The 27,460-nt window shown below is 43.7% G+C and overlaps 1 protein-coding gene across 2 annotated transcripts in view; it reads right to left on the bottom strand.

Annotated features, from left to right (window-relative positions):
• LOC133410948 (anosmin-1) overlaps nucleotides 1-27,460 on the bottom strand; it is a 63,382-nt gene that overhangs the window by 6,895 nt on the left and 29,027 nt on the right. For both annotated transcript variants that reach the window (XM_061692633.1, XM_061692634.1), the window contains 8 exons: nucleotides 22,285-22,347; nucleotides 21,694-21,916; nucleotides 13,974-14,158; nucleotides 13,058-13,187; nucleotides 9,148-9,353; nucleotides 5,594-5,738; nucleotides 4,008-4,160; nucleotides 822-910 (listed from right to left, as the gene is read on the bottom strand). In XM_061692633.1, coding sequence (XP_061548617.1) covers nucleotides 822-910; nucleotides 4,008-4,160; nucleotides 5,594-5,738; nucleotides 9,148-9,353; nucleotides 13,058-13,187; nucleotides 13,974-14,158; nucleotides 21,694-21,916; nucleotides 22,285-22,347 — 1,194 coding nt within the window. The remainder of the gene's footprint in view (nucleotides 1-821; nucleotides 911-4,007; nucleotides 4,161-5,593; nucleotides 5,739-9,147; nucleotides 9,354-13,057; nucleotides 13,188-13,973; nucleotides 14,159-21,693; nucleotides 21,917-22,284; nucleotides 22,348-27,460) is intronic.

Here is a 27,460-nt window from a genome sequence, read left to right as displayed (position 1 = left end):
AAGACTGAATCCGAGCGTTCGCAACAACAGCCATCGATTTGCCGAGTGCCACTGGGCTTTGGGTTCACCGAGTGGCGGATTTGTCCCAGTTAAAGCGTCAAAACAAAAAGAGGAGGCACGTGCTTTGCATAGCACAGAGTTGCTGATGATGAGGCTCTTTCTTTGCACTGCTTCAGCGAGGTTGGCCAAACCTTTTCAGCTCAAGACCAGAATTAGAATACTGGTTCCTTTCCGGGACCCAAACATGAACTTAAAAAGCTCTTTGGCAAGAACCCGCATGCCTGCTTATAAGCTGCTTAAAAACTGACCCACAACCCATTTCGGATCACAAACCAAATATTTGGGAAACCCTGAGGTTGGCTGGATTGATACAATTGCAATTTTTGGCTCCCGAGTGGCACAATTTGGATATGCGCCATGAGTGCATAACTAGAATGAAAACATAGACCATTAAATCAAGTCTAACTATGGTACATTAGAAGTACATGGACCATTAAATAAGGAAAATGATTGGAGATGGCAGGCAGTGTAGAAATGCTAACGTTACCTGCATTTACACCAGTGCTGTGAAGAGTCAGTCGAGGCCAACAAAATAGATATTGGAATAATTTTGTTACTACTGTTTACATCTGCGATGTCGCTGAACAATGTTGACGCTTGTGGATTTTGGGCACATGCAGGTTATTTCAGGTGTTCAGTAAATGTAAACCCTGATAACTGATATGGGTCACATATATGTAACGGTCAAAAATCCAAACTTTTCCAGACCTACACTACAAATTCTAGTTTGAAAAGGTGTTAAACAGCTGCTGTAAACAAACCTGCGTGGAGGATTTCTCTGGTCCCCGCGTCTCGTTGTGGTGGCAGTACTCAGGCATCCACTGGACGTGGTAGCGGTTCATTCCAGGCTCTGGAACATGAGACAGATACAAGGCAAACTGATTACAAATAAAAGTTGCAATAATACCATTAAAATGAAATATCCAAAATCACATAATAGTGTTGTTTGTCGTGTTCTGCAGTACTGTAGAACTGGAAATCGAAACCAGAGGGCATTTTTATGACTTTTCTATGGCAAAAAACATTGCCGTGTTAGTGCCACAAGTAGGGAAAAAACAAGGAATTTGTCTGTGGGAAAGAGTTGTTTTCACTATTTTTACTTTTAATAGAGTAAATGCTGAAGAGATTAGTCAATAACAATACCTTTCCTATTGCCCGTCAAAGTGGAAGTGGACAACCAAGAAAGTTGTGACTGAACAGTTTCTTCAATCCATGTATTGATGAACCTATAGATTGGTGGTGTTGTTGTTTTTTCTCTCTTTTTTCTTTGCAGCCAGGCTGTTTCTAGTTCCCTCGCTTGTTTTTTTCTGCAGCTGCATTTGGAGAAGAATCTATAAAAGGCCACTTTACACTGCTCGTTTGGCAGCAAACACACACAGTTAGCAGCTAGCTAGTAAGCGTTTAACAGCTAAAAATCGTTCCAGATACTTCCTCCGGGACTTGGTAGAGACTTAAAGTAGAGCTAACAGCGCGTAAATAGTGGACAGATGCACAGTCCGCATGGACAACGGCATTGCAGCTGTTTGCTATCAAGTCGGCAAAATGTCAGTTTGGACCCCAAGTGCCTGAAAAATAGTATAGTAATCCTGAGTGGAGCCAGAATGGCCTTAATAGGACACATTAGCCCTCGTAAATGCGCTCTTATGAGCTCATCATCACCACGGCACTCATCTTATGTTACCGAATTCATGATTCATTCAACGGTGTCGCTCGAATGTGTGCAAAAACGTATTCGATTAATAACTGAGTGACGCTCTGTTCGCCTTGCAGCAGGGGCCGGGGTTGCGGCGGGGAGATAAAAGGGGCCCTTTGAAGGCTTAGATGCAGCGCTGGCACCCGGAGCCCCTGAGCTCTTTGGAAGCAGAAGAGAGGAATTACAGGGTACCGGGAAGGAGAGGGGAGGGGAAAGAAATAAAGAAGATACTGTATGCTTAGCCGGTGTCTGGCACTGAGAGATGGTGTCATGTACAACAAGAAACAGGACAGGAAAAACAGGTAGCGAACAGAAGCAGCGCTGGATACATCTCGAGTCATATTGTAGTGGTTCACTGTAGTTCCAGTGCTGGTCAATGTGAGTGTGAAAGGTTGTCTTTGTTTATGTGCCATGTGATTGATTGGCAGGGTAAAATATACAGTGTATGCCTGATGCCCAAAAGTCAGCTCGGAACTTCATGCAATGCTGAAAAAAGATGGGCAGTATAGAAAATGGAGGCCATTTGCCATCGCTGCGCTTCGAGTTAAGACATTTTGTACTCTGGAGCAGAGTTGCGGTGATGTCAAACGGCGCATCCAAGAGGAGAAGGGTTGTTTGAGTGATTTCAGAGTGCCAACAGAAATAGACCAATCAGCGGGAAAAGCATCCATGTTACTTCTTGGTAGGCCGCTAAGCAACCGCTTCCAAATATGGGCAAGCTTGCGCTGTTGTGCAGTGTAAAAAAGGCCTTAAAATGTATAGAAAATGCATGAACAGATGGAATCAGTCAAAATTGTCGTTACCAGACTGCCGGCGTCCTACAACCTTTTGTCTGCTTGTCGGGCAGACGGCGATATAGCTGATCAAGTACAGAGTGCATTTTGCTTTCCTGTTCTAGAGACAAGCCAGAGGCCCAGCATGGGTTCAGTCCACTCAGGGACAGTGTAAATGTGCATGCGAATTGTAGTCTGTCTCTGTATATGTCGATGGTGACTGACTGGCAGCCAATCCAGGGTGTATTCTGCCTTCGCCCAAGTCAGCTTGGCGAGACTCCAGCTCACCCGTGACCTTGAGGAGGAGAAGCAGTATAGAAAACGGATGGATTGATGGAATCAGTCAGAGCGGTTGCTAGCAGACTGCCGCAGTTACCGCTGTCCTCCAGTCTTTTGTCTGCGTGTCGGACAGACAGCGATATGTTATCTGATCAAGTAACCGAGGCACTATGCTTTGGCGTTCTGGAGACAACCCAATGGCCCGAGCTGCTTTGGATCACGATGAATGAGAGTTTAATCACGGTCCAGTTAACCTGTCCCTTCATTTTGTCTGTCACACAAACCAGATGTCCTCAGACTCCAACTCCACGGCCCATCTTGTGTTTACAGTAGTAGAACCCGGCTTGCCGCAGCCAAAGACTAGGGTCATCCCTCAAGTCTAATAAATGGCAGCGGCATATACTGTACACTGCAGACGGGGAGAAACGAGGGTCCTGGAAGAGGATTTAAAATGTTCTCTAACACAGTGATTCTCCGGCCGTGATTGATTGCAGTTAGCAACACTTCGAGCCAACCTTTGCGAACAGTTTTGGGCCGGCTCCATCTCCTCGCCTCTCTCTTCTGATTCAGCAGTTGGTGTCTCACCAGGCCTTTCCCTTCAAGCCAGGCTTTGCATTCTTGACTAGGGGATGTAGAGTTTGGCTTGGCCCATGACATAGATTAGTAACAGAACATAGAGCAATGGGATTTGACAGGTTACCCTGAGAGCGTTGCTTTCAAGGCTTCCATATTTCCACCCAAGTATTAACCGAAGACTTGGGGAATGGACGGCGCTTTGACAGGCATGTCTACACGGGCAAATATTCGCGACCCTTCCTGTGCCGCGTGACATAAGCTCTTGCAAAACAAAATGCACCGCTTTATTGCCCAAGCGAGGATCTATTAAAGGCAGCTGTCAAGAAATCCCATCGCGCAGCTCCCGCTCGGAGTGTTTATTGTTCTTTACTAAACAGTGGCTCCGCTCTGCCAGCCCGTGTGCAGGTTTTACGCCATTTTTTCACCCTCAGCCCTCACACAAAGACACATTGATTCATTTAGTCCATCGACACAATCAGGTAACAGAACTATGAAGAGATTCTTCCATTGTTTGGCTGAGAAGAGCCAAGCATAACACATTAATATGGCATTCATCATTCGTGACCTAAACGCGGTGCTAAAGTGATTTTATTAAAGCTACAAATCAATGCAAATTTTGTTCATACCTCCGCGGTTCTTCCAGTAGACACGAACTTGCAGCTGGCCATCTTGGTAGAAGGGTGTGCCCACCTCCAGTGGGCCAGAAGGTCGCTTTCCTTTGGCCAACGTTGGTCCAGCAGGGGGTATCTCTTCCTTCTTTGACTTGTGCACTGATTTTACTAAGGAGAGAAATGAAAAATGTTTGAATCTGCAGCTGAAACACAACATGGACTCTCTCATGGCCAAAGCGTGTGGCGACACAAAGACAACAGTTTCCTTGTCAAATCCAAGCAGCTACAACATGCTCTTTATGCATGACTGTGCTGGAGCTGGATCTGTACCAACAGGCTTGATTCCCATTCCAGCCAACTTCTATACTGAAAAATGCGTATGCTTGTAGCACTGAGGCTTAGTCTGTCTGCTAACAGTCAATAAGGATAATTTAGTGCTAGCGGAATGCAAACAACAAGGAAAACTGACTTTAGTAATGGATCAGCGATATCACACAGAGCAGGCAGGACTTAATCTTCAGATACTAAGCCAATTCAGTTTGCTTTAAACTTGTCGTACTAAATTTCGAGTTATGTTGTATTTCATGCCATTTAATTATAGGAACAATCAACTATCCTTGACATACAATGGCTCTTTGTTTTTTTCATTCGTTCATAATTGTTGATTAATTGTGTCTTGCAAGCAATTGAGCAAAGTGGAGCGCACTACTAATTCCATGCTGATTAAATCCCGGCAGGTTTGCTGTCTATTGACGACAGCACATGAGCTACATCCACGCAGACGTCCACTGTGTTACATGTAAATAGTCCAAAACATTGACAGAGCTTCTCCCACGCTGTTATAAGTATCATTAAAAATTACCAATTAATTTATTGATCACTACATTTCCCTATACTGTACATGAGAAGGAAAATCCTTGGACTGCAACGTCATTGGCCGACTGTTTAGTCACTGTTGAGCAATCATCGTCAGTCGTTAGAGCAGGAGCATTCATCGATCGTGATGTTACTCAGCATGTGCACGCGTCAGTCATTACAGTCGCAAACTGAGCCAGAAAATGGTGGAGATTTCTTTTGGAGGGTGGAAGGAGTTAATGGAACTTGACATTTGAGCAAACTGAGTTGGTCACGTGACAATCTTAACTAGTAGGTCAAGGTACCAATGTATAGCACGAATTATTAATATTACAATACAATCATAAATGTTTTGATTAGATCATGAGTTAAGTAGAAAATAAATTGGATTTTATTTGGGTGCATCTCTGGAAATAGGTTTGTTTCGGGAACTAATATATTGTGACCCCATTTACCGCTGCTTTAAACAATGTGAATGTACAGTAGTTAAACAAACAAACAGCTGTGCTTGAATTATGCTATGCAATTATGTGTTCCTAAGTAGTGGATAATGAAGTATTTGACATGTTGATTAATATGTGAACATATGCCTCTCTGTGAAAAGCATACGAATGAATAGAATGAGTAGGGCTGTTGTTAATCCACTTTCTTAGACCAACAAAAATGCCACAGTGACACTTGGAGAGTCATACAAGCCTGGCGGCAGAACGAACGAGTAAATATTATCCAAGCCCCGTGGTGTTTACCTGATTCTGAATTCTGGGTGGTGCTGAAGTGCAGCAAGGCCTTGGAACTCTTCAGTCGCACCTGTCCCCAGTACGTCACGGCCTGCAGCTCCACAGTGTAGCTGCTGTTGGCCTGCAGGGCCTCCAGGTCCACCCAGCTCTGGGCCTGTGACGACAGACAAGAGGTTGGCATTTGAATAGTGTCGCTAGAGCTCTTTCTCAAATGCTTGTCACCATCTAAGCTCCGGCTCAGCCTGTGCCAGAACGAAGCCTGCGGGAAAGCCCTTCTTATAAAGAACACATGTGGAGGCGAGGAAGGCCCCCTCGCGGTGAGGAGGTAGCCTTCGAGGCCTCGTGAGGGAGCCGTGTTGTCAGAGCCTCCCTGGGATTCCGTCCCCAGCTTGGCCTGCTTGCATTCCACCGGTAGCAGTGAGCCTCTTGATGAGCTCTTGTTATTGACTGCGTGCGTGTTTTGACATTCTTCGACCAGCAGGGTGCTTTGGAAGCCCCCTAGGTGCCAAAGTGGAAACCAGTACTACATGTGTCAATAGGTGTCTGGTGTCTCTGCTCTCTGTGCCACATCTGCTCTTCATTTTGAAAAGCTAATTCAGGAGAAGACACTCTGCAGGTGTGTGCACGCTGTCTAGACTAGTAGGCTTTCTGCTTGCATCCCTAATAACGGAATGATTTCCACGGTAGGTATGCAGCTCTGCACAGTGATGCAGAGGATCACAACCCTGTCATTTGTGTATATACCATAATTGCAGGTCACTATTCGCAAATTCACCTGTCCGCGTTTTTTTCTGTGGAACCAATCCCAAGCTATTCACTAAAAAAAAAAAAAAAAAAAAAAAACGGACCGATTTGCGATATTTGTGCTCTTTCTGAAACGCCCTAACAAAAACAGCAATTGTTGTCATCGACTAAGAGAGAAGCTATGTATGTCGCGGAGGAGTTTAGCCTGGATTGTAACTGGAATTTAGGGAGAATATTCGCCTCATGTAAATGCACACTCACGCTGTATTATTATTATTATTATTATTATTTTCTTTTTTAAAGATATCATCTGTAAGCCATTAATTTTATGGGTAACAAATGAGATGAGTTTGAAATGAAACTGTTGTGGGATCATAGGTTGCGGTATATTTACAGTTTAAACTATTAATACAGGCAGTTACTGTTTGTTAATTTTTTTTAGTGGGGGTGTCAATTACTGGCAGGGGATTACTGTAATAAAAAATTATGTACAGTGTAACCTCCAAAGTGGAATACAATGACGCTATTGACTTCCAAGTTGTTCTAATTGCAAAATGATTTTCCCCATGACTTTACTACTGTGTCAGCGTAGCTTAGTTCGTGTTAGACTACGCCGTGTTCCGACTGACAGTATTTACAAATTCGCTAGGAACAGAACTCTGTTGTAAACCGAGGACCGCCTGAAATGTATTGTACTGCACAGCCAGACCCTTTTTCAATGTTGTACTGAGCAGCCAGTCTCTTTCCAATGTTGCAGTAAGTTCCATTTCTTGTCTCTGGATATCATCACACTTTTCCTCTTTGCTGTCACTGGTACCCTTTCTAGGGTGGCATCACAAAAACAACACAAAAAGCCAAAGAAAAGACAAGTTGATCCCTTGCATACATTTGGAGCGTGCCACAGTATTTATAAAAAAATACAGACTTCTTGGTCAAATTACTGTTAGGAGTCATTGTTGTGCAAACATTTCATTCCTTAAGTGGTTTGTCACAGTCCATTTGGTAGCCGCAACCAAGAATTCCAGAAAAAAAGAAGCGGAATGGCTTTAGCCAGAAATCTACACAGCATCTCGCCGGCTGTATAAATGTCAGAGAAAATAACAAATACTGCATGTCGCTATGGATTTATAGTTCTCGTTTACTAGAACGATGTTATACACAATACAATACCAGAGTTGTAAATCGTGAGGCCTGGCAAAATTGCACAAAAACATCCACAGTGATACACAATAGTAGGAGGAATGTGCTGTAGCATGAGCGAAGGATGTTCTTAATATCGGGGGAGACAAACTCATCTTTAAAAGGCCATAATCCATGAAGACACAGCAAAGTACGGGGGGTCCTCAGTTTATGACGGAGTTTCGTTCCTTTGGCGGCTTGTGCCTAGGTTGGAATGCGCTGTAGTCCCTCACGAACCTACACTAAAATAGTAGTGAGTTAGTATCACAGCATTGGTATGTAGCTGACGAACAGCCTTAAATCCTCATTTCAGCTGTCAGCTAACTCGCCAGATGGCAGACGTTCTTTTGAAACACTGAAAAGACAAGCAGCGATCGATCAATCACATCCTTATTGTGAAAATATGGTTATCGTCGCCAAACGAAACCATCCAACTCGAGTTTCTCTCAAACGTCAGCTTTGATCCCGCAAACATGCGCTTGCAAACAAAATAATCTACGCACCACGACTGCACGTTTGCTACATTACATTACTCCCCCCTCCTGTAATTGTTTTCATTGCATAGTTTTATTATATACTGCAGCTGTGTTCATGTTAATGCGAACGGATGAGCGCATGTCTAACTGTGATTGGATGGACGGGTCTCTCGGCCTCTGTAACCGAGGACGACGGTGAGAGTGAGTAAGCGAGCTTCTGTTTGGAGGCGTGCGCAGCGAGTTGACAACTGAAAGAAATCTCAATGGCGTCGTCGATTAATCAAAGTCCACCCGACTATCATCAACGTAGCGTCGTGGTTCAACGCCACGCAAACATTTTACTCAGGTCTTAATGCACAGTAGTCTATCGCTAATCTAGGCTAATGCATGAGTAAAGTCATACTAACAGTAAATATTTGTATCAAAAACACCGCTTGGCCATAAATATAAATCAATCCAATGAAAATGAGTATGTATGGCAGTGTTTTTACGCTGCTGCCCAAACTAGTTCTTTAACCGCCAGTCATGCTGAAACCGAGCCCGCCCCCTGTATTTCGATTTGGAATTGGAATAATAATTTGACATTACATTTGTATGCATTACTGTTACAATGACACACATTGAGGCTACATTCTCACCATATAGCCCGGTTTCATTCTGTGCTTTCTATTGTCTGCATTTATTCACACCCTAGTGGATACGCCAATCACAATAACATCGTCTTAAAATAATAATCTCTGTTTATACTTTGAATTCATTCGTTATAAAGTGTGACTAAAATGCTTACCTGTGATAAAGCCCCAGGAACAGACACCAAGAGCAACGCAAGGGACGGCTGCCAGTAGACATAAATAAAATGCTCGAGCAATTTTTAGCATCGTGGTAGCCTCAGCGTCTGAAGTACAGTAAATAATGACCCAATAATTTATCTTAGTGGAAATACTGTATGAATCACAATTAATGTGTCCTCCTTCAAAGCATAACCGGGTTGAAGGGTTCTTCAATCAGTCTGAGAAGGAGAAACAACAAACAGAATTGCTGAATTCGTTTGTGATTGATGGCTTCGCATGCAACATTGGAGAATCCCGAGGAGGGGACGCCGGGTGAGATAATGCTGGAAAGCGGAAAACGAAGAGGAGGGAAAGACTGGGAGGGAACCTTTACCCCGTTGGTGGTCTTTCTCCTTCTCTTCTTGGACGGAACCGTCGACTTGGTGGGCACGGTCCAGCTCCAGAACACTTTGTAGTGATGTATGGGAATGTCGGGCTCCTCTGGCAAGCTCCAGTTAAGACGAACTGTCACCAGGCCTTCATCTCCCTGCGTCACGTTGGTGACGCGGAGGCTGCTCGGGCGCGGCGGGGCGGACGGGTCTGCAGGACAAAGAATCAAACGCTGTCACGGGGGTGACAAATCTCACACATCTGCAGACATTTAAGACGCTGAGGTTCTTTCGGGCGAGTCTAATTCAAGGTGGAGTGCGTTTGCAGCCAGAACGCCTTTCAGCACTTTGACTTGAGGAGCGCAAGGTTGACTGGTATGACACTATGTAAAGTAATTAGCCCTCCGCTGACAATGCGCTGTGAGATGTTATGACAGGTGTCATATCACGGCTACGACAGCGCAAGTGGTCAGGGGTTAACAAACACATGGCGCACGGCTTTGGCATCCGCATTGGAGCGCTGTGAATAATGTGTGAGCGGAGTCAATGCGCTCCTGTTGCTGTGCTGCTGCTTGCCTCTGATGTAAGAGAGAAAGAGGCAAGGCCACTTGCCAGCAGTTTTTGTAATTTCACCGTGTACAAATACTTTGTGACTGTACTTTAATGGAATTTGAATCGGTGTCTGCACTTTATTGATGAGTCTGGCAACTGTCACTTTTATTCCACGACATTTACTAAATAAAATGTATACCACAGGTGTTTAACTAACGGCGCGGGGGGCAGATCTGGCCCGCCACTTCATTTTTCATGGCCCGCGAAAACAAATCATGTGCGTCGACTTCATGTCTCTTGCTGAAATACCAAAACTGGCTTCCCTTTTGATAATGTTGAGATATTGCAAGCATGTCTTTTGTTACCAATCACCCTTTTAAAATAAATGGAAAAATAGTTGAACAAACCATAACAATGGTATGGCCCGTGACAAAAATAAGTTTGACATACACTTGTAATCCAATACAACAAAACAAAATCCCCCCAAAAATAGTTCGTTGACCGCTGAGCACAAACTGGAAGAAGAAGAGCGAAAAAGTCCTTATTCTCGAAATGAATTGGGCATTCAAAAAATAAAACAAAAAATAAAACTAATACTGAAAAATACAGCAAGATACTAGAGGAGCTGATAGGCTTCATCAGCATTGTGTCATCTTTTCTAGTAGTGGCTTGGGTGAAAAGAACTTTTTTTTTTTTTTTTTTTTTTAAAACAAAAAAAAAAAAGTGAAATACGACAGGTTTAAGATACTTGTACTTTTACCCAAGTATCGATTTCAAAAACCTTATGCAAGACTGCGGCTGTGCTGCTCCTTGCTTCGGATGTCAGAGCGAGAGAAAGAGAGAAATGATTCCTCTCTCTCTCTCTCTCTCGCCCTCTCTTTTTCCCTCTCGCACCTGAAAGACATTTAAGCCGCTCCAAAAAACACAGATAAACCGACCCGGACACATGGGCTCTGCATACCAGCTGACGTTGGAGGCGGAAGACCAATAAGCCTCCCCCTCCTTACAAATTGCACGAACAAAAAGTGTAGCAGGAGCAAAATTGCAATCAGATCATACAGGGCAGGCTATGTAAATAGCAACGTTGTGACCGAACGTCCGGGAACTCATCAGAGCCATGACAGCGCCCATCAATCTATCAATGTCCTGCCACTGATTGGCCTGATTGGGGATCGCTTTCAATTCCCCCGAGCGGAATCCCTTTTTTTTTTCCCCACCTGATGCCGCGCTCTGTCGGAGCGCCATCCGCAACGCTCAGGGGAGCACATGCGTGATGAAGGATTGACAGTGCGGGTCAACACGCACACATGCACAAGCAACACACATGTAATACCAGACACATATGTACTAGTCTTTATCCTCTCTAAAGGATAGGGACAGACATATGACTTGTGTGTCTTTCGATTAATCGTTATTTTCAAAATATTCACAGTGGATTGGGACCAAGCCCTGCCAAAAAAAAAAAAAAAAAAAAAAATGCATGTAATTGACCCATCCCCCACAATGTTGCCTGTTTTTATCATTTAAACAATGCAAATACCACAAACTATGCTACTATGACTCCGTAAAGCAAGGGTGAAATCACGATTCAAACAACCACTACACATTACTAACCCAAGTCTTTATTCGCACATACTCTTGACAAATATAATCAAAAGATGGCAGTTGGCGATATTGAATGCATATTACAGCATTTTTGGTTGTTTTTGTAGGTCTGTGTGAACAGAAAGCAAAGAAAAAAAGCATTACATTTTTTACTAGCTTGTTCTTAGTGTACCCTCAGTCTCCCACTATGAAACATTTTTTTTCTCTGTGAATTCTAGCTTGCGAAAGCAACTTGAAGTGTAACTCAAAGTGCAGAATGCTAATCTACATGAAGTATCTCTATATAAAAATGTTCAGTGCGCAGCCCTGCCAGCATGTCAAACAAACTTGTTTAGTGTCATGCAACGAGGCAGCGACATGACGCTAATCTGGAGCAAAGATCTACAGCGGCAAAAAAAAGTTACGTCACTCTCTCTGGGAGCCAAGACTACACTTACATTCATTTGGGAGCTGAAATATCCCCTCTAATTTAGACATATTACATTTATCCATGACTTAAAGAAGACGGGCGGGGAAACCCCTCCTGTAATTGAATTTGGGTGCACTCAAATAAAAGGTTCAGAGCACTCAAATGACATACGGTAGATTCAACTTTGCTTTCAATTTGTTCATGTCATTGGCCACAACATTAGGTACACCTGCATAATCTTATGAGATCCAGTACAGTTTCTTTTACGTACAGTGGAGGCTTAAATGTTGAATACAATACAGCCCAATAGTTCCTATTGCAATATATATGTGTATATAATATTTTAAAATATTTTTAACTTAACTTTAAAAATGATTAGATAACTCCACGTTTTTAAAATGATTATTCAACAGAGCCCTCAAATGATTCCAATGAGTTACATTCTTAAGGAGTGCTTGATCATAACTAATTATTAGATGCCGAGATGGACCAAAATTGGCACAAACGTGGATTTTCATGCGTTACTTTTTGCAGTTTCAGAATTTAAAAAAACCAAACAAAACAACAACAACAAAACTCACACTTGAGCTCCTAGTGAAATTCTGATTCTGACGGCGTCAAATATCCAGTTGAAAACCAGTGAAAATGCCATTTTTAATCCTACATTTGTCTTAACATGAACATAATACAATCCTTCATTTTAAGATTTCAATTTGGGCGCCGAGCTTCTAATGTGTTTTTGTTTTTGTCCAATGAATGGCCCTACATTTTCCTATTTAAAGCATGCAGCAAAATTTCGCACATTTTACTGTTTTTGTCCACACTGTGCATTCTAAACCAATTCAACAATAACCATTTAAAATTGCCAAAAGAAAAAAAAATTGTTGACGTAGTTACACTGTATTTTAACCTAAAGAACTTTTTCAAATACTCTATGGTGAATTATTATTTTCATTGCACTTTGACTATTGTTAAATTAATCCCTTACTGACAGGGTCGAACTAACATTACTGTCTTTGGAAAGACAGATTTTTTTTAACAGTGCTCTTGTGTCGGATCTCATTCGATTGTGCATCTGTACTGGAGGATGTTTGTGGTTTTAATCGATAAACTATTTCACAAAAAAGAAAAGTGTTTTGATTAGATCTTAGCAATAGTAATTAAGATTTGGACATTTGCATAAGCAGGTAAATCAGTCCAAGCTCCACCTGCTCCGAGGTCTTAAACCCAACAAATGGAGGTCAGTGGGTGTCAAGCAGGAACTGACACTTTAGTGCGTGAGACCACACACAAGCACACACACACACACACACACACACACACACGCACACGCACTCGTACATACACACCTCGAGTGGAGCGGAAGTGTTTGCTTGGCGCAGTGAATCCGCGGGTCCCGTGCACGTTGACCGCGGCCACTCTGAACTGGTACCATCTGCTGGCCCTGATGTCGTCCAGTTGGACTCGCTCCTCGGCAGTCTGAGGGACAGATGGGGAGAGAGAGAACGGCAGGGCTCAGGGTTCACGCCGGGTCAGAGCCCCTTGTGCGAGTCTGCTGCCACATCAGTCATCCGGGTGTTTCTCCTCACCGAAACTTTCAAAAGACGCTGCGACTTTGAGGAATGAGCAAATCTGTGTGGAGGCGTCTGTTAGCGCAACGCCGCACTTTCACAGCTGCAGCATGTGGCACGTGATGGCATACATTATATATACTGGGACAACTGACCATTACACCGACAGGAACTCAAAATGGACGAATTGTTTTGCAGCCAAAACAAGCTTGCCCTCTTCTGGGATGACTTGTGTCTGTACATTTGTGAGGTTTTGTATATAAAACATCCATGTTTTCTTTCCATTCACAAGAGTACCACATGGACTAGCACCTTAATGAAGGGCTACTGACAAATGCATTGGTTTGTATATTTTGGGATGTTTTACAGTGGTAACGCTATGATACTGAAGCAAGACTCTTCGGTGGCCAAAATAGCACAAACTATGAACCCAAGATATTTTATCATCTTTTCAAATGGATGATTTGCGTTCTAAAAAATACACCTGAAATGTGCGCGGAAGACTCTCCGTAACGTCCACTGACAACCCAGGCTAAACTGAGCTCCTCCCCAACATTCAAAACTTGCTTCTCAGAAGAGATGTATCACTTCAACATACTTCCTTGACACCAATTCCTGTAGTGCACTACTTTCCTATTTAAACAATGTTTAAACTATGCGGGGGATTACTGTATAGGCTGTGTAGGTTAGCTACCTGTGCGACCGTCTCCCACTCAGTGGCGTCATCCTCGCTGGGGTGAATGCCAAAGTTCCAGCGCCGCTGCACGACGTAAAGGACGGGTTCCACCGAGATGTTGAATTTGGAGGACCAGCGGATCTCCAGCTGACCCGAGGACAGCTCCGCAAACACCAGCTCCTTCCTCGGCTTCAGGGGGACTCCTGTGGAAGACACGCCGGTGAGCACAGCGGTCTGGAAGTTAACGTTGCGTTTTATTCATTTGCGCAAAACACACTTAGAAAATACATAAAACCCAGCACGGACGTTTGAGGACGAGACATGATCTCACTACAATAGGTTGGATCCAGGCTGAGGGTCAACAGCAACTTCTCTTGACTGTGACACAGCGTGACACTTTTGGCCGCGGTGGTGGGTTTTAGTAGCTGCAAACGTCAAAGTTCACTCGCGTCACTGCACTTTGTAATCAACCTTTTAGATGAAGCCGCAGAGGGATTTTTATTCAGCGCAGGAGGTCAGACGAATGCTCATCCAAGACTGAATTTACTGCCTGATGGGAGCCGTGATAATGAGATAGAGCATGGACTCCTTGATCAATAAGCTGTCAAACAGTTGACAGCGTTACATTGGACAGTGCAAAAAAACCGCACCGTATTGAATTCATCAATCGGAACGATTAAAAGACAACAACAGATGAGAGAGACAGAGAAAATGAGGGTTTCCTCTATTTACTTCTCTGCATGTTGGCCACGGTGAGGACACACATTTTAGTTGAGACGAAACTGAGGACCGCCGCAGCAAAGTGGTGACTGTGGATTATACAACTGCAGTGTCTGGCTGTGTACAGTAAACCCCCCTCCATCACATGGGTTACATTCCAGACACCCCCCCCGCGATAAGTGAAAATCCACAATATAGAAATATGAAAAAACAAAAGTGTTTTAGGGTCTTCAAACACACTTAAAACAATACATTTAAACAGAATGTATTGAGCAATGGATGAGAAAAAAATGGCAAAAATATCAAAATTAATAACGCATACAGTACAGAAAATAAGGTGTTTGTGTCCCGGAGAGACTACTTGTACTATCAATTGCCTTAACTGCTTTTAAAGATATTGCACAATAATAACAAAAAAATGCAAAATAGCGAGACTGCAAAGATTTACTGTATCCTCAAAAGTTACAATGATGACTAGGAATCTGTTCAACCACTGAGCAACAAGATGTAGTTTTTATTACCCATGTGACATCAGTTCGACACACTTCCAACTCCACCTCGCAAGCCACTAGAAACAGTACCTGGTAGTAGACCTACCTGCTTTTTTTTTTTTTTTTTTTTAGTAAGTAGTGTCATGTTGATACGAGTAGGGAGTCCCTAGTCGTACCTCTGACCATTGACACATTGAGTATGATTAAGCCTTTGCTGGCCACGTTGGTGTGTTTTAGCAGCTGCTCACTTGCATCACTGCATTCAGCCTTGCACACGCCGTGCGCAAGAAATATGAGATTTATTAAGAGCAGGAGGTCAGCCCAATGCTCATCCAAGACTAAATGTGCTGCCATTAAGTAGAAGATGGGAGCGCCAGCTTCAGTGAAAATGAGATAGGATTAGACCACGTCGTCGATACGATGTCAAGCCCTTTAGAGTGTTATATTGGAAACTGCGAAAACCGCGCCCCATTGACTGCATCAGTCGAGATAAGAGGGTTTCCTGTATTTATTTCTCTGCAAGGTGGTCACGTTATGGATTTTTTTGGGACATTTTATTCAGGGGGAGACTGAGGACCACTGCAGCAAAGTGGAGACTGTAGTTTAATAATAGAGCATCAGCCAGAGCTAAGGCACAGCGACAGGGTAGGCTTGCATGTAGCATGGAGATTACGGCGATTATGGTGTTATAAGAGAACAACAGCATCTTGCAATGTATCCTCAAATGTTACAATGATGATTACGAATGCATGAGAGACAAGGAGTGGTTTACACGAGCGGTGCCCAAGGGTTTTTTATTTATTTATTTTTTTATACCGCTTACCGGTTTATATTTTGACGGACCGGCATACAAACAAACAAAAATAGATGATCAATTATACAACTCGCAATTATGCTGTATGTAGTTCTAATTAGCGGCAGCCCTGCGTTCATTTCTCTCTTCAATGATCCGGTCCCATCTTGGGGTAATCTTTTTTTTTCCATTTAAAAAAATTCAAATGTTTATTTATTTTTTTCATGCTGGATGCACGTGTCGAATCAGTTTTGATGTCTTCATTGCCTAATTTGCGAGGCTGTCACAGTGTATTACGCGGAGTGGGTTTGGTGCATGCAAGTCAACTGCTGTAGTCATAAACCCGAACCTTAAGTAGGACTGCCGAAATTGTCTCAGCTACAGCTTTCGTTTTCTTGGAAGCTTCTTCTGTCTCATTATTTGGCCTGTTTCCACTTTGTCGAAGAAGTTCTCCAAACACATTTGTATTTTTACACACTTTAGCTTGTGGCTTTACGGTTTTCCAATATGTGACTGCGATGAGTGTTTTGACAGAGGCACAGGCAGATGCACCTGATTTTTAGTTACTCTGTTCAACCCCATCCCGAACCAGTGGTTGGTGACCCCCTGGTTTACCGCACTTGTATGGCATCAGCTTGACACACTTGGAACTCCCTGCTACTTGTTTTTCGATAGCAAGTAGAGCAGTGTTTAGACGATTACAACGTACTACCGCTAGACCGTGACAAATTGAGATAATGTGGTGTGTTTTAGCAGCTGCTCACTTGAACGTTCACTTGCATCACTGCACTTTTGGTTTCCGTCTTGCAAAGGCTTCGCACAGTAAATGTGAGTTTTTGTGCAGGAGGTCAGCCTAATGCTCATCCGAGACTGAATTCGCCGCCTTTAAGTAGAAGATGGCAGCGCCGGCTTCGTTGATAATGAGAAAGGGATTGGACCGCGTCGTCAATAAGCTGTCAAGCTCTTTAGAACGTTATATTGGACCTCTGGCGTCCAAGGCACGCTCGAGGCTACCGCAGCGCTTGTTGGTGGGCAGCGTGATCAAGACGGCGTTTTGACTTCACAGCATTTCATCTAATTGCAACTCATAAAAGGGGATTGGATGAACATGCTGGAAGATGAAGAAAGGGCCCCTTGAGCGGCATGTGGAGTCTTTTGTTTTGTCCTTGCGATAACAGCATCGTACATGCGTACAGCTGGGGGTCATTGCGCTGCGGTTTCACAGCTCCGCGGCTTGTGTGTGTTTGTGTGCGCCAGCGGACCGACGTGTCACATTTCCTGCGCCACGACGTGCGCCTGGGTAACCGCAGCATTCCTCCCTTCCCCTCCGCCTTAGCTCATCTTCCCACAAAGTCACCCAAGTCCTGGTGCAGACACACAAAACCACACCAGCGCACATCTGCGCTCGCTGCCTGGCTTCTTCCGCAAAATGAGGGAGGGTATCAAATGCGCTTTCTCGCAGCTTTGCGCCTTCCAAAGATAACTTTCGAGTCGGGCTCGCTCCCAAGAATCACACAGCGTTCGTCTTTCAATGGCCCCGCATGCTTACTCCAGGCACCATGACGTAACCCTGCTGTCGGCGGGCGGCGGCGGGGGCAGGGAGGGGGGTGTGTCCATTCAAGTCTTGATCGCGCCAGCAATAATCATTTTCAGCACTAACACGCAAGCTGTCATTAGGACTGCGCTAATCACGGAGAGTGGAAGAAAAACACTATGTAGGCGGAAGGTAGCGGATAGGCTAATTAAGTTTCATTAGATTACATTTAATTGAATCATTCTGACGTCTACATTTTATGCTCCAATTCCCCCCCCCCCCATCGTATTAACGTGAGAGAATGATCGTTCGACTTGCATCAGTATCGGGCACACATTCCCAAACTGTAGTGCACGCACCAAGCCCTTCGCTGGATGCGTGAGATTCCAATTCTAATGGCGGTCTGTTATCGTGAGCCATCCATCCATTTTCTATACCGCTTTTTGTCGTCAGAGCGACACCCTGAGGTACACCCAATTGCCAGCCAATCACAGGGAACACAGAGGAAAACAACCATTCACCGTTCGTTTAGAGTCGTCAGCTAAATAACCAGGCGTGTTTTTGGAATGTGGAGTGGCGCCATAAAGAAATACGGTAAATGCTAATCAGGGAAAGCAACCGAGTGTTGCCAAATAAAACGTCTGAATGCAGATGAGTGTCGTGGTTCGTGCATGAATAAAATGAGCTGTCATGAAGCGCAGGATGATGGATGAAAACATCTGGCTGGGTTGAATGTGATATCCAAGTCAACAAACACAACACTCACATTCACACTTATGGACAATTTAGAGTCTTCAATGAACCTTAACATGCATGTTTTTGGAATGTGGGAGAAATCCTACTTCAGACCTGGGAGACCATACAACTCCACACAGCAAGGCTGGAGGAGAGATTCGAACCCTGAACCTCACTTACCACTAGTCCACCATGGTGCTTTGTTATAATGACGAATTATGTTTTTTTTGGGGTTTTTTTTTTTTACAAAATAAAAGGTTCAATTTGAGTATATCTCTATAAAACATTCTTTACCGCCACTTGATCACGTTCAAGGGGATGTGGGAACAAATTACGGACATTTTACTTTTGAACAGCTTGTATACAAACAGTAATCTATGCAGCATCTGTCCACCCATCAAGTGTGAAATTACACACGGATATGCACACTAATTGACACGTTTAATTTGGCGGCTCGGTGATGAAGTGCTTCCTCCTCGAGTAAAAATACAAATCGATGCTTTTACTTTGTTTTTATGTGGGCTTGAGTGCACTTAGTTTGCACTCGCTTTTTTAGACTGGGATTGACAAGTAGCCACCTACTAAACCCCCACCCTCAATCGATTACGGTAACAAAAGCTAGTTCTCGACCAGTGGCACATTTGCATTGGACAGGGACAAAAGATAAAAAGATATGTGCTGTATATTGCCACTAACCAATAAAACACATCGTGTACTTTTAACACTGCAAAATCCATCAATAAAATCTGTCAAAATGTCCAATTGAAAATGAATGGGGAGCCTTCCAAAACAGTATCACGTCCATTTTTCCATGGCCAGCTGCTGAAATTGGAATCGAAATCCTTATCAAGCTGCCGTAGAGCTTTCTCTATGTTGCTGTCTTGCTATTTGTTAGCGTGCCAACTGTTAGCATGTTCGCATTTTGTCAATTCACACGACAAAGAGTACCCAACTACACGGTAAGACGTAAACTCCTTATCTAGCTAAATGTGTGTTTTCTGTACTGAGGTGACTATTATATATATATATTAGTTTGATATGTTAGCATTGTTATAATTTCCATTTTGTTTGGGGTCATTCTCTACTCGGGGAGGTCCAAGCCGGTTGTAGCGTATTATATGTCAGCATACTAGCAGTTAGCATTCTTAGAATTGCCATTTTGTCTACAAGATAAGCCTGACTCCAAACCAGTCGGTCATAAATGCAGGTTCCAAATTTCTGTTGGGATTTTTCTACATTTTATTTTGGGTACATTTAAGTCGTGTTGTGACAAACTGCAGAGCTATTTCGAACAAGCCAAGACTGTGTCCTGATGTTTTCCCTTTTTTTAGTATCATACATTGTTATTTGTCATTGGTGTTTGTTCTTTCATGATATCAGTTATCGCACACTCACTGTATCGTTGGCAAAATACTGTGATGTGCTTCTAGATACAAAAATGGGCTTTGTTGCCTATCCCAAGCCCTGTGGGGGTCCCGAGATGCTCAGGCACATTTGGGCACATCTGAAAGTCATCTCACCGGGGGAAATGCTCCATTTCACTCTGCTTGTGTTTGCTAATAGCTTCCAGCATCACGGATCATCATGGCAACAACTGCACACGCATACACACACCCGCTCGTGCACACATAGAAACAATTATACCCTTTAAACCATGAGCGACTAATTAGACCTCTGACACAGAGAGGCCACAAGAGCAATTTCACTGGAACGTCGGAGCGAAATGTTGCCGTGATTCTGTGTAAACGCGGTGGCGACAGCGAGCTGTCACGCGCTCCCTTCAATGATAGCGTAGGCGGGCCCGCATGTGAAGGTCTCAAAAACACACTGGATGGTTTTCATTGACCGGGTCACTGGAATGTTCCAAGGTTAGCGCTCTTTTCATCTTTCCACATGAGCATTCTGTTCACCTTTTGGGGCATGACATCCACCATTGGAGGCTCTCTCCAGATCGTTCCACCACCTGCGTCCATACGCTCGCATTCCAGATTGTGTGCACTTGATGGTCATTACTGTGAAAAGTGACTACATGAATGTGTGTACTGCTGCCGCAGCGTGATTAAAAGCAGGCCGCGGCAGCCGGCGGCCGCCGTTCAGATGATCGATGCGGACCCGCTGTCCGCTGTGCTCTGTTTTGGCCTTGAGCGACCGACAACAGCAACGTGATGAGAGGGGATGCGCGATGGTGTTTTAGTTAACAACTCAGCATGCTCAAAACATAACTCACTCAGCCCACTCAAGTGGCACAACTCTACTGTTGGAGCAGAATGACAGCATCAAATAACAACGTGTTGATTTTAAGATCATCCAGTAATATTCATGGCTAGTGATGACCACATTTTCACAAATTGTGGCACCTATTCTAATAGAAGTTATGCCTCAATTAGGCTGGATTGGTTGAGTTGGCCAGGGGTGACTCCCCCTCCATCCCCACCCCTTCCCGATTGATTTAAATGAGAGTAATCTGCACATTACTCCATTGCCTGCCTTTGATGTACTTATTTTCCTTATTTAATGATCAACACGCCTCGAATGTGTCACTTTTAGATCATATTTGTCTATGCCCTCGCTGTAGTTTAAATTTACCAAGGGTGTTTTGTTTTTTTTATGTGTTTATTTGTGTTGTCTGGGAGACGTGATGTACGTCACGTGGATGGACAGGGCAAATCTGACACGTGTTTTTACGTCGCACTCGCATTGGCACATATCCAATACATGTCAGACTTTGATCCGCATTTTGAAAAGGCCTGATTACGATATGAAGATATCCAGATTCCATGCATTATTTTTTTTTCTATTTATGCTGTCATGACCCACATCCCAATTGCAGCATTTAAATATCGGAAAATACTGTAAAACTGATAAACTGATATAATTCAAATATATTTCCCATAAAGGTTTAATAAAATTGTTCCGAAATAAATGTTTTGTTTTGTATTGTACTTAAAAGTGAAATACAACTGAACTGTACTTAACAAAACTACAAACTGTACTGGATTTAAACAAGATGAAACTGCTGTAACTTTATGCAGTGTTTGAAGATTTAATTCAGTGATTCGTTTTCCGGCCACTAGGGGGAGCCCGATTACCACTAGTGGTACTCTTAATGCACTTGGAGAATCACTGAAGTAGGATGCTCGCTTAACTGACATTGTGGTCACTAAGTGTTTGAAGTAGCCCTTCAGCTCCAGCCAATTAGAGGGGAAAATTTCATTTTTAAAAAACAACAACTATTTATTGGAAATGTGTGCTACCAACCTCAATGTATGTCACTATACATCTTATGGATTTTTTATTTAAAATAAATGTTGCCATTAAAGAAAACAAAATTTTAGCAAGTTCGGGGTCAAAGAATCATGTAATCAAACCGTAGTCATGCTTGTTAGCGTAGCATCAACAGGAAGTCAGCTATCCCGTTTTCCGGTTTGGTCACGTGACGTTGCGTATTTGTTTGCTTTCGCTTACCTTTGTACAGGTTCTTGGGGAGCTGGCAGGTGTGGCCACAGCCATTGGAGCAGCATTTCTTGACGGCCGAGCACTCGCCATCCTCCTCGCAGCTCTCAACGCAGGCCGCCGCGAAGCCGCTGGCCTTCTCCGGGGCGGGACAGTCGCCCTGCTTCACGCCCTCGATGGACTTGAGGAACTCGCAGCTGGTGAGGCACTCGTAGTGCTTCTTGGGGAAAAGGGGCTGAGGAGGACGAGGAGGAGGAAATCATCTTTTTTGCATTGCATCTCAATGGAGGGATGAGGAAACAACTTTATTATGTTATTATTTCCTGTCGATTTGTTGACTTTAATACTCCACAGTGATGTTTAGGGTGTGATGTCAACTAGTTGCTTGTCACGTTTTTGGCAATAACGTTAGTCTGTGTGGAAAAATTAGAACTGCGAAGCTTCGATGCAGAAGTGTTATAATTTTTAAGTTTTTTCCACAATCAAATTATTCAAGTTATTCAATTAATCGTTGCGGCGCTACCTCAGGCTAATCCATATTGTGGCTTTTAAGTTTTCTAATCAAGACAACACAACTCCTGTATACGTCTACTAGTGATATACCTCACATAGATCCTGGCACTGGTTTTCCTTCAGGTCCCAAGATTCCTTGCAGGGCTCCAGGCACTGTAAAAAATAAAAAAATAAAAAGCAGTGGAACAGGTGGCAGTTACATCAAAAGATGTTTGATTCCCAAAGGCCACACACACACACACACGCCCCCTTTTGCTACAGATGCCCCGCATACCTTGAAGAGACATAAATAATCTCTACCATAAAGCAAACACGGCCGAGGTAGGTCTATTATGCGTAGACAGACACACCCTGTCTCTTGTAATCTTGTGCTGTTTGGATTCTTGTTGCTGTAGCCCCTGACAGATTCCTCCTTCATGCCTTAACAGCACGAGACATCCCTACCCAAACCACCCCCCAACTATCTGCACCTCATACTCTGCACTCTGCCACTTCACCTGCTCCTCATTTTCATGTCCAGGCCTGATTCTGGCCATCTGGCACCAGTAGCAAGCTCCTCCTCTTTACCAGCGCCTTCATAAACAACACACTTTGCCTTCAAGTTCTTGGGATTCCCACATGGAACGCATTGACTAAACATTTGGCACAAGTGCAGGATAAAATCGGCGTGGAACAAAGCCATTTTGACAAACATAAAGGGATAGTAGAATTTAGAATTTGGTTGAAAAGTATTTAATACATCAGCTCACTCCAGATGAATCACATTCAATAAGACTGCTTTTACCCAATAGAAGCTGGCAGATGTAGCCTAAGGGGAGGGTGTTCACATATGACCGAGATCGATGGGGAAAAGGGAGGGGAGTTGGTGGGTTCGGGTCTCTGGTACTGAGGCTGCTGTGAAATCACACAAAGCGATGCCAGACTGCATCTGCGAAGAGACCAGAGCCGCCCAAACCGCAGCAACCGCAGCCAGAGCCACTCAATATGCACATGCTTCATCTTAGCATCTTAGCGATGTGACACTAGGACATCGCTGCACACATTCTTGCTGCGTGACACTCCCGATCCTTTTGCATGGGGTGGAAACACGCTTGCTTTGTTAAAGAAAACTTGCATTTTTATTTTTTTGTTGGATGAAGTCAACCCAGCAATTTTCCGCTTTCGGGGGTAGGATCGCATCGGGGACATGCCTGCGTGAAAGGGTATTCCACAATGCTCCAACGACACGACTGTGAAGTTTATACCAGAAACTCACTTTTTTGAACGCAATTGTCGACATATTTTATGCGTCACACGAGACGCTGGATACTGATGCCACCTAATTATCCGGTTGCTGTGAAAGCCGGATATCCCTTAAAATCGAAAGGATAGTGACATATTCCCAGAAACGTTCAAGGCAGTGTTGGCTAGTGCTCTAAATAAAACACAGATTAGAGCTGATTTAATATGATTCTAATTTGATATTTTTTGTCAGATCTCAGCTGTCTCTGCCATCTTGTACCAAATCAGGCTACTTCTTTGAATGTGTCAGAATAAGTCTTCAAAGTCTGAAGAACATTAGTTCAGAACTGCACCTTGTAAAATGCTGACAAAGACCACGTTCCTGGCAATATAACCTTAGCTAACATGCCTTGTGGTCATGTGGTCAGATATCCCTCAAAGTTTGAAGATCAGTTGAAAACTGCTGACAGTAAAATATTTTTCCAGAAAACCTGAAGATGTGGTAACTAAAGAAACTCCATGATTTAAGTTGATTCGGACCAACCCTTCCTCAGCCATCATTTGACATACTGTATTACTCACGATCCGTCTTAGTAGTAAACAATACCACTCAAAGTTACGATACCCTTTGAAATCCATATGATCGTTACGAAGGTTTGAACATAGTGATGGCTAGAGGGCTGAATGTTGTTGTTCAAATTTGACTGCAGCTATCTCAGCCATCATTTGACATACTGAAGAATGAATATCATGTTTTAACAGAATCCAGTAGAACTGCCAGGTCCAGAGCAGTGAGAAAAAAATGGACCACGCCCAAATCCTGCACATGTCAGTCACTTGATGGTGACTACATGCAATCACAAGAAGAATGCGATATTTGTAAGGTACGGAACACTGACCATGGTTATAGTCAGCGCTTTTGCCAACACAGATTTTAAACTTTCTGGGATTCCTTTTGAATGAGGTCGCCTACTGTCAAAACTACATTGAACCCGGTGTTGAAATTTCACATTTCATTGAGGGGTGGCCGCAGCTCGTGTTTACGGCCCTTTAATATGCTCATTAGGTGTCTCTGTTGTTATTCTGCCTTTGACAGCGAAAGGTTTATTTGCTTTTTACGGAGTTGAGCAATGTGGGCGTATGACGAAACATAAATCTGGCTTCTGGAGTGCGAGCCCACGCCTGTCAGCTCTCGGTTCCACTTGACACACTGCTCTCTGTGGGCCCGATGGTGGGTGTTTCACAGATGCTTTTTCAACGAAGGATTTTTTATTTTTATTTATTTATTTATTTTAAATCAGCGACCTCATGACAATATAGATATATGGTCCTTTACATGATGTCATGCATGCTATGTGACTCAAAAGGACCAATGAGAGGAGGAGTTCCGACCTTGTGGGAGCTCCAAAGTAAACTGCCGTCTAGCCGCAAACCTTTGACATGACATATCAGCTTTTGGTTCCCAGAGTCATTCCTCTCCACCCAGGGTGCCTCTGCTGCTTTATCATCATCTGCTATCGATGATAATACGGTGAGCTCATAATGCCAAATCTGCAGCGTCCTCAGAAGGCAGCCGCAATCTCGCAATGGCGCACGGAAGGCAGCGTCTACAGGACACTCTGCCGGTAAGGCGTCCATATGCTAAAGCCCACCAAATCCCTCTAACAAATCACTGAACACACGCACATAAGCCCGAGGATCAGGCTCATTTTACTCATTGAAGGGTCTTGTGTGCACCGACTGAATGCATTCCTTTGCCTTTTTTTCTCCAGGATGAGTCTTCTTCTGGCTCCTCACAATCACATTCATACAAGTGAAAATAGATTCATCATTACTGCGACATGCTTGCGTGCCAACCAGCATGAATTAGCACCGGCTATAGCAACACGAGCCTTTTTTTTTTTTTTTTTTTTTTTAATTCTCCTTTTAGTCAGTCCTTTCAGTGCAAAAGGTTCCCGGGAAAGTTCACAGAATGGGCCTCCACTGGAGAAGAACAAGCCAAATTAGAATGGGCACCAAACTGTACACTGTCATTCAGATCAACCCCCTTTGCCTTTTAGTGAGAAAATCGGAAAACTGCCACAAAAAGGGTTGGCTTGATAACAAGTGACAAAATTATTGGACTAAAGTTTAATGGGTTCATCCTCAGAATAGTGCAGACTTTTTCCAAAGCCAAATAATCCTATTTTGGGTCAGCACCAAACTGAATACCTTCACATACCTCTTACATGAGCCATTTTCTTCCATCCATTTGCTGTAGCTGTAGGGTGAGCTGCAGCCCATCTCAAGTGACTTCGGGCAAGAAGCGGGGTATACCCTGTACTGGTCACCAGCCAATCGCAAAGAACAGATAGACAAACAACCATTCACACTCGCGTTCACCCTTATGTATAATTTAGAGACTCCAAGTAGCCTAACATCCATGGTTTCGAAGCCGGTCTACATGGCATGGTCGAATCTTGGCTCAAGCATTCCTGCATCTTCTGTGGGTTTTCTTCAGGACGTTTGACTTTTTGAATTGAAGTCTCTAAATTGCCCATAGGTGTGAATAGTTGTTTGTGTATATGTGCCCTGTGATTGGGTGAGGACCAGACAATAGGTGTACACTGTCTCTCGCGGGATAGGCTCCAGCTCGCCTGCGACCCTAATAATGAAGTAATCGTGTCACGGCTCATTAGCCAAGATCGATTTGCAACGCCCTGTTCCAAGTAAATTGTACACAATTGAATGTTTGTGATCACGAAGTGGCTCAACATTTAGTATGAGAGAGACATCAGCTCGCCCCACAGGTGTGCTTCAACCTGTCACATCTGTCAGCCGAAGTCCCGCCATACCCCACCCGCACCCCGGCCACGCCCCCCTCCCACAAGCCGATATTTAAGGGGGGGGTGGGGGGCAATCGCACATCGACGACAGATGTCCTGCCAAAGCAAATACAAAAGGCTTGCATATGGTTACAATAGGTGCTGTCATCAATCAAGTGCCTGATCGTTATTTACACAGTTCAGTGTGCAATCTAATCCGTGGCAACCATGCCAACAACAAGTTTGGGAAATGTGCCACAACATTAGTCGCCGCAAGCTCTGCACACCCTTGAAAAGCATTTGCGTTCCCACCTTGTTTAATGTTAGGCGGCGGGCAATTGATTGATTCAAGTATGCTGACTACATAGTGTCAACTTTATACTGCACTGCCTGTGATGAAACTCATGTAAGACTTGTGAGCCTAAATGTGGGGAAGACAAGGCAGAGAACCAGACTGGACACCGTTGTGTCTGACTCAGTGTTCCCCAACCTTTACTGAGCCGAGGTGCGTATTTAAATTAGAAAAATCATTATGTCAAGCAACACCACTAAACCAAAATGTCACAGAAAAGTATAAATATTGAAATAATGATGATTTCATCTCATTAGGTGAACACAAAGTTGATGTATTCACAGGACGCCCTGACTTACTGTATGAATGGCAACAGATGGATACGCAGGTTAATTGTACCTTCTGCCACCGAGAGGAAGAGCATTTCATGTTCTGCCTCTCACAATATGTCGCTGGCATAGATAGATGAACAAAGACGTATGGTGCTTTTCAAATAAACTCCCCATGCCTAAATAATGATTTTTGGACCAGTTAAGTGAAATAGGTTCATTTCCCACGGCCCACCTTTTGATATGTCTCACGGCATAATAATGTGGTTGGGAATCACTGGTGTATGTAGTGGCTTTGGGTGGCCCCATCTCAAGCAAATCGATACCAACAGTGTGAATAGCCCAGAGGAATGCGTTTAATTATCCAACGAGATTATGGCTGGACCAATTTGCCCCTAAATTTGGCCCCCAAAAATAAGAAAGGAACGTTGCATCTGGGAAGTAAACAGGCGCTGGATTTGTTTTCTGCAGACTTCAGCAGTTAAGTCTTCCCAAAAGCATGTGTGTTGCTGTGTGGCTGATTTCCCCTTTGTCTTCTTATCTGCCTCTCCCCACCAGTGACACGCTCTGCATGGTTAAGTAGGAAGTTCTATAGTGGTCTTTCAATCTGCATTTCACGC

Source organism: Phycodurus eques, chromosome 12, assembly GCF_024500275.1.
Source record: "Phycodurus eques isolate BA_2022a chromosome 12, UOR_Pequ_1.1, whole genome shotgun sequence".
Taxonomy (NCBI): Eukaryota; Metazoa; Chordata; class Actinopteri; order Syngnathiformes; family Syngnathidae; genus Phycodurus; species Phycodurus eques.
Note: the sequence above shows the minus strand (reverse complement) of the source record. Positions and strands in the feature narration are given on the sequence as shown.